An 8,133-nucleotide genomic window follows, 5' to 3' on the forward strand; every position below is an offset into this window, starting at 1 on the left:
GACGATGATCCCAACTATGCAATGACTTCACCCTTCCTACAATTCCTAACTTGATGTTCATGACATTCATTGCCACCATATGCGCACATGCAGCAATCAATTTTCCCGCCGAAAACAACACATAATAAATCAGAATGAAATGTAAACCTAATTTATGTTACTCGGATGGTAAGACAATACCTCCTTCCGCACTGTTGCATTCGAGAAAACTCGAACTCTGAGGATATTATCCGCCGAATAATTCCGGGACGAAACAAGGTTGTTGCCGACGCGGAGCTTTTCGTCTATAGGTTGTAAGAACTACGGATTTCCTTGCAATTTCCTAATGTGTTCCATGAAGAATACATGGGCGTATGACATGGATCGTTGGTAAGCAACCTGGTATGAACATGTACATGGAGGCGGACCATTCTTCCAGGGTTTAAATGTCTCAAGGGTTTCTTTAGGATACTCCGAGGAATAATACTTTCATATATATGAACTGAGTAACCCCATGAGACTGACACAGACCAATTCATTGGCTTCTCGTAGCATATCGTTTGCGTGCCAGCCGTGATTGGTCGATTTCGGCGGCTTTCATCAGATGCTTTACTGCTTCGGTTCGGTTCCTGTTAGGGAAGATTGGGTCTATATTGTCGAAATGGTGAAGTGTAACAATCGGTACCTGTGGATGAGCTGATATCATGCCTGATATATCTCAAGAAGATCAATCTGCAGTTTAATGTCACAGTTGAAGATCAATCTGTACTTATGAATAATAATCATTTAATTAACAAATTTTCCAATCTTAGATCACCCAGATCCCAGTCCCAAGTTGATACAAAGGAAATATTATTATAGGAAAAATGAAAGGGATTGTAGATTTACTGCGGCACCTCACACAACCAAATTGATAATCGAAGGGAGTAGTGTGTAAAAGTGGGATTACCTGATGAATACCCCTTTCAAGGGTTAGAGCAACCCCAAATCAAATAAACAAGAGGATGTTAAATGGTCACTGGTATGCATGAATGGGTATCTTTCAAGGCAATCATTCATCAATGGCGCCAGTTGTTCCACTAGTGAATAGCTCAAAGCATATCCGGCACCACCGTACGCCATATCAAAGGCGAATAGGAAGTTGGAAATCACTGACTCCGAATGCATGCCAACATAATATTGCTTTGTGTGGTCATACTTGGCCAACACTTGTACCAAATTGTCGATGAAAAACACCGTGTCATCATCCGCCATTACGAACCATCTCACACCTTGGTTATCCCCTAGACTAAATGAGTCCAATACGGATCGGAAAATCCGAGCCTCGATCGGGTTGGCCAGCTTCGGGTATACCGGTAACTTAGTGGCATCTGTATTCAGCTGAAAGGGTGGAGAAGTTTTAGGCCAAGGGAGGAATTCTTTAGGGGGAGGTGAGTCCATGAAGATGTTTCCCCTGGTTTGGTTTGGTCTCCACCAGGCTTCAGTGTAGGGTCTTCTGGTCAGCCATGTTTAGTGCAGCCGACCAAAACGAACTTAATGTGGCTAATGTTTGTGGGTAATTCACAGTTTCAGTTGAGTTGGAGAGTTTCACCACTATTGGTGACAACATATCTGAAGAAGGCTCATTACAGGGAGGGTTATACAAGAATGTGTAGAAAATCAAAAGAAGTGGACCTAAAATAGCTAGCAATTTGCCTAAAGCAAAGAAAGAACGGCTCCTAAACCTGTGTTTCATTTGCAGAATCAAAGGAAATGAATGAACTCAACAGAAATCGGAAATTTCTGCTGCATGCAAGTGCAAATCTATGAAATGTGGGTTTCAGGGGGTTGGTTTATAATCAGGATTTACCGTAACTGCAATGAATGAAAATGTTGACTTCGTTTAGATTAAAATTGAGTAAGAAAGAGCCAAAATGAACCGAATGGAAAAGAGAAAGTGCAAAAGGAAAAAGAAAAGAAAAGGAAGGAAGGTGTTTCACTGTTTTCGATACAAAAAAAAGATTAGTTCATTAGTTTTGTCTATTTGTGGAATGGTAATAAAAACAAGGGAAACTGGTGTATTTGTGTTGGTCGGTTGCATGTTGAGGGAGGATGGGTGGCAGTAGATATGGTCCAAAATGAGGGAGAGATTGGTGATGGAACCCATCATCTCTCATATGCTTTCATCTCAATGAAGAGCGTTTCAAAAGGAGAACTTACTCCCTTCCTTTACGTTTTGCCCCTAAATTCAGGATCGAAGCAGAAAGGAGCAATGGTTTCAAACATCAGTTGCATCGGTTCAGGTTTTAATTGGTCTAAAATCTCACTCTCTTCCACTCATTTTCGAATGCTTTATCATCCCACCAATTCCATCTCTTCGACCATCAATCATATGTCTCAATTGCTGACATATAAACCGAAATGATGGGTCCTCCTCAAATTAAAATTTTAAAAATATGTATATAATTTTTTGAATTTTTAAATTATATATTTTAAAAAATTTTAGGTACTGTCAGAATCCAAATTTAAGGATTAAGTTCAAAAAGATTGTCAATTTTAAGGGTAAAACATTGCTTTATCCCAAATGAAAATAATTAGAATTGTTTAGAAATAAAAACAAAAAACAGAAATCAAATTATTATTATTATTGGAATTTTCATTATTTTTAAAAGTGGTTTAACAGAAATTCGAAGTCTAATCCGTTCCACCTCCGGTTGGTTTTTAGTTTCTACAAAATTGGGTGGCACCCGAGTTGTCTGAATTTGAATTATATGATTTTAGAATAATATATTAAGGAAAGAAATGTTGAAAAAGAGATTCTTTTGAGGATATGGGAATAACCATATTGTTAAATCTCCAAATTCTACTTCTCCCTCGCCCTTCTTTTTGGACGGCAGCGCCAGCCATCGGAGAAGCCCTTAATGTGAGTCGCCTGCCATTTCTTTCTCTTATATGATTTACCATATTAGATCTGCGATTTAATTGAATGCTTGCTAAGATCAACATTCTGCCCTTTGTTTTCTTTCGCAAACCTCTGTATCCGCATTTTCTTCTTCATTCAGCTTAACTTTTATATATTGATATCAATATTTTATGAATTATAACTTAAAAATTTCAGGTCTAGCTGACGAACTCAATATTTTATGCATGAAACAATTGATCATTGTGATAATTTTCGATATATTATGTAACAATTGAAAATTTAAAAATTATAATCACTTGTATTCAAATCATTTAATTTTTTAGATTTTAATGTAAAAGAAGAAGAAGATAAAAATACACTCAAATAGTATTTATCATTTGTAGAAGAAAAAAAAAGGATAGTTATTCTATTAGCTTGGAGAGTTGCAGAAAGTCTTTGTACTAGACATGAATACAATACAAGGAAAAAAAAAAACTTGAAATCGCAATATGAAATACAAATACAAACACTGCTCAACTACAAAAATATGCCAAATCTATATAAACATAAATTATTAAAATGCCAAAAGTTATATAATCATAAAATAACTTGACATGAGAACTACACAAACATGATACCAACCCAACAATTGTCAGGTTTGAAAGGTAATGAAACTTGAAAATGGGTGTTTCTCTTTTCTAAACCTTAAAACTTATATTCTGTAATTGGGATGAGAAGCAAAAGGAAAATTCAAACTATTGAAATGTCAGCTTATCCATGAAACTTGTATTCAATGAAAACCTACGGTCTACAACTAAGGTTTCCCATCCCTCAACTATGAGACCAGCGAAGCTGCTTTCATGGTGAGTTTAACCCACATTAGTCACTCCAATGCGGTGTTTTCTTCTTCATGAGCCTTTTGAATGCCGACCAAACGAGCGTAATCTACCCACCTATGAAAGTGAAATCGTGAAAATTGAGAAGCTGTAAGCAGCAAATTGACTATCCTAGTAGAAGATTGATGTTGAAACTTACAATAGGGAACCCAAGAATGTGTTGCCTGTTCGAACGGCAAAGCATATTGCACTCAACATGAGCTTGTGCTGGTGTAGCAAAGGCTCCAAAATACGCTGTTCAATTACACTGGCCAGCACTTGGTACCTATTGGAACAAAACACAATCAGTTCCCAGCATTTATGCATCATGGAATAGGTATGTCAAGACATGCTTGTTTCATGGGTACACATCTGGAATTAAACAGAACTTCAAACAACAAAACTTCTCATCTAATACCTAAATTCTATGTTACTTTGACTTGACTGTGAGTGTTAGATATCTCATACATGAATATCTCATACCTATGCCTGAAAATGTGTGGACATGCATGTCAAACATATGAACTCTTCAAGAAAATGAAAATTTAGAGCATCATAAGCTAAATTTTTTGTCAATATAGTAGCCAGATATTTAGCTAGACAAATACTCTAAAGGTAACTAACAGAAGAGCAGGTTTTCCTTCCTCCTACCTACAATACAAATAGCTACATTATCGTAATGTTTACCAACACCAAAACAAGCAATGAACGCATCCCATTTTGAGCTACCTGTCAGCAATAGCTAATGCTCCAACAAAACCTTAGACTTAAATATTACACTTTACATTTCAATGGTTTTTATGAAATAAATCAGACGTTCACCATTTGCTACCAAAAATGACACCCTAGTTCATTGGGAGTTGAGACCAAGACAGCACAGGACTAATGAACATACTGTTTCTCCACTGGCATTGGTACGTATTGATATCAGTCTATTTTGAGGTACCGTTTCAGACACATTACTATTTAAAAAAAAATCTGATATGTATATAAAAAGTATTTACAAATATCAAATAATTAGATTAAATAAATCATTAATTTATATAAAAATATTCTTCAATAAATTTCACAAAAACAATCTATCATTAAATGAATCTAAAATAAACAAGCAAAAAAGAGATTATTCCATATATTAAACAAAAGAAAATCATCCAATACTAAGAATATAACAATTCATTATTCAATAAATCCAACGTAAATATAAAAAAGATAGTACCGATTGATACACTGTACTCCAACAGGCACGGGCGAAATCAACCAGTATGCACAATATAGTTGTTACCAACACAATAGCAAACTTAAAGTTATTGCTCCGGTTCACTACTGGAATGGAGTGATTTGGCCGATACAACCGGTAACCTTGGTTGAGATTCCAACTTAGAGATCTACAATATTGAATCTTAGGATGGGAGAATTTGGCATTAGGGGATGAGAGAGCAACCTTCCCGTTTGTATAGCTCAGTATTATGTCACATTATCAGAATGTATCGTTGCTAATTGTAATGGTAAAACTGTAAAGCATTTCTGTGAACAATGTAACTTTTGAAGTCTTAACATCTAATTATAATATATATATAAACATGAATTTGGAAAAACTTTTAAATAGTCCTTTGTTATTCATTATATTGCTTATTTTGTCAATTTAATTTTTTATTATTTATAAAATTTATCACACTTAAATATTAGAATTCTAATTATATTAAAAAGATTTTGTTGAATGAATTTATATAATAATAAATGAAAAGATTAAAATTTATATTGAATTACTTAATCATTAAATTATTATTTTTCATTGACCCAAAAAACAAAAAATATATATATTACTTTCATTTTGAATATAAAATATTAATTATTTATTTAATAGATAACTTTATAAATTTATAAACAATAAATTTATAAATCCAACATAATATATTATATATTAATTTATATATCATTAACGAACTATTATGATTGATTTATTAATTATATTATTAATAAAAGAAGAAAAAAATAAAAAATTGAACAGAGTAGAATATCGATTTACAATATATTAGTTATGCTAGAATTGTAAAAATTATCAAACTAATTGATATATTTGAATCATGCTTGAGTTATTATTATCTTGAATAATTTTTACATAAATTACATGAAGAACAATTATATATATTTTATATGCAATGCCTACTTCTACCTATAACTTCTGACTTTTAAATTGAAGGGAAAATCCCATTAAGCACATTTGAACCCACTTTCTCTTGGTTGTTGCAATATCAACAGGGCCAACAGAACTAAGGCTTAATTGGAAAGATTATATAATTTAATAAATTACAGAACTTAATGCCTAAATTTTACACACCTGAGGTTGCTAGAAACTGCCATGTATACACCGTAGGCAACACTGGTGGATAGTATGGGAACATTTTCAACTTCTGCTCCGGAAGACTTATCAACAGCCTTTCTTGCATTAATCAAAACATTTGTGACCGCTGTCCCAACCTACAACAAAATGAAATTCCATTAAGTGCCACCCAAATCTGGTTTCATAATTCAATTTCCAAAAAAGCAATGATATTCTTTCTAGAAACAGAAAAGATAATAAGATTGGACAAATACCGAAAACTAAAAACAAGCATTATAACTGTAAAAATTAGATTGCAAACAATTTCCGACCAAACACTTACCAGTGAAGAAGTTGTGCCTACTGCAAAAAGCTTGGCCCCGTTGCGCTGCAAAGCACATAAAACATGAAATGGTGGTTTGTCATTCATAGCTCAGATATTCAGAAATCTTATTCTTTAAAGTTTACAAGATACAAAAGATCTTACCATTACGGCACCTAATCTTTGCAAAAGTGAATATGAGGTCCCCGGGAGAGCAACCTGCAGACAGAATTTCATTACTATAAAACAACAAAATATCCATAAAAAAAAAACAATAACAACAACAACAACAACAAAAAAACCTGAAAAGCATTATCAGGGCAGCTATAGAAGAACTTGGAAATGGCTCCAGCATTGACAGCAAGAGGAGGCCGGAGAGAGACAGTTGGAGCAGGAAGATAAACAAGCATGAAATCTGCAATTATGGCCATTACCTAGAAAAACGAATAGGAGTTTCAAGTGATTGAAATAACAGGGTTGGATATTTATTTCATAACAATCCATGCATTATGTGCTAATGTAACTCTCAGGATCAAGGAAAAAATACATTATAGAGGCAAAATATATAAAGTTAAAAATAAATACAAATTTTGCAAAGGAAAGTCTCACTGCTTCCTCATAATACAAATTCAGCCATGAAATCAATCAATATCCTCAAATACATAGTTTGAAATTAGAAAACAAGTCATCCCTGCTATTCAGAGCAAAAGAGGGGTGAAAAGGTAAGTGTTTAAAAGAAATGGTTTATGAGGCAATAACAGGCATACCACATCTGCAAAAACTATTTCCAGCTCCTTGAAAAAGTTTTCTCTGCGACGTTCATATTCTGCAGCAGTCTACAAAACAGGCCATGAACATAGGCACAGCTACTGACAGTTAAAGAGTGAAAAAAAATAGAATTATGTATAACTAGGATGACAAGAAGTGGATCTTTTGAATTCAGATAAGGGAGTTTAGGTATCCAATATTCTGATTTACTAAAATGAAATTATATCTTACAACTTGTCTTTTAAAAGTTAAAGCATCATCAAATGTAATGGAAGTTGAGGGGTGAAGGAACAAACCTTGGTGAAGACCCCAACACCACATTCCATGGCGACTTTAGCTAAGAAAAGATCATCAGCCAAAAGCCTCTCTTTAAACCCACCAAACTGCATCAACCACCGCATGAACCCCGACTTTTCAAGCCCCAAGAACCTCTCTATAACAGACCCAGGAATCCTCCCAGATTGAATCGCCGCCGCCAAGTCCTTGGGTAAACTCTCCATTGATCTACCTGCTTCCGCCAGCACAACCATAGCTTCTTTCCTGTTCTTATCACCCGCATCCTCACCACCACTACCACCACCACCACCACCATTGCCTTTTCCATTGTCATCGTTTCCACCGCCACCATCTGAGTTGTTGATATCTCCACCATTGCCACCGGGAAGGGCGGAGAAGGTTAAAAACGGAGAAGGTTGGCGGTAGCGGAGAGTGGTGGTGGTGTTGGTGGTGGAGAAGGAGGAAATGCGGAGGTGGAGAGGGAAAGTGGTGGAAATTTTGGGGATGGAGATAGGCTTATGGAGAGGAGAGAAGGAAGGGGAGGAAAAGCAGGTGGCGATGGACATTGCTGCGATGGGGGGGGGTGATCCCCCTGGGTTTTGCTTGTGAAAAAACTCCAAACGCCGGCAAATAGCCTGTGTGTCTCAAGGGTTTTTGTCTGAAGGAAGACTTGTTACGATTTATTTTATTACAAAATTTGGTTAACATATTT

The 8,133-nt window shown here is 35.3% G+C and overlaps 1 protein-coding gene across 1 annotated transcript; it reads right to left on the bottom strand.

Moving 5' to 3' along the window:
* Positions 1-3,347: 3,347 nt before the first annotated feature.
* Positions 3,348-8,133, bottom strand: LOC107891415 (protein RETICULATA-RELATED 4, chloroplastic). Its single transcript, XM_016816219.2, has 8 exons — positions 7,442-8,133; positions 7,145-7,213; positions 6,680-6,811; positions 6,543-6,596; positions 6,399-6,443; positions 6,074-6,213; positions 3,896-4,021; positions 3,348-3,813 (listed from the first exon to the last, which is right to left on the bottom strand). The coding sequence occupies exons 1-8, from the start codon at positions 7,985-7,987 to the stop codon at positions 3,744-3,746; spliced, it is 1,182 nt and encodes a 393-aa protein (XP_016671708.1). The 5' UTR covers positions 7,988-8,133; the 3' UTR covers positions 3,348-3,743.

Source organism: Gossypium hirsutum, chromosome D09 (genome assembly GCF_007990345.1).
Source record: "Gossypium hirsutum isolate 1008001.06 chromosome D09, Gossypium_hirsutum_v2.1, whole genome shotgun sequence".
NCBI classification, from domain to species: domain Eukaryota; kingdom Viridiplantae; phylum Streptophyta; class Magnoliopsida; order Malvales; family Malvaceae; genus Gossypium; species Gossypium hirsutum.

Coding starts and splice junctions, on each gene's coding strand:
- LOC107891415 (XM_016816219.2), bottom strand. CDS start 7,987: ATGTCCATCGCCACCTGCTTTTCCTCCCCTTCCTTCTCTCCTCTCCAT. Junction 6,444..6,542: donor AAAGATTAGGTGCCGTAATG/GTAAGATCTTTT, acceptor TGTGCTTTGCAG/CGCAACGGGGCCAAGCTTTT. Junction 6,214..6,398: donor TAGGCACAACTTCTTCACTG/GTAAGTGTTTGG, acceptor ATTTTGTTGTAG/GTTGGGACAGCGGTCACAAA.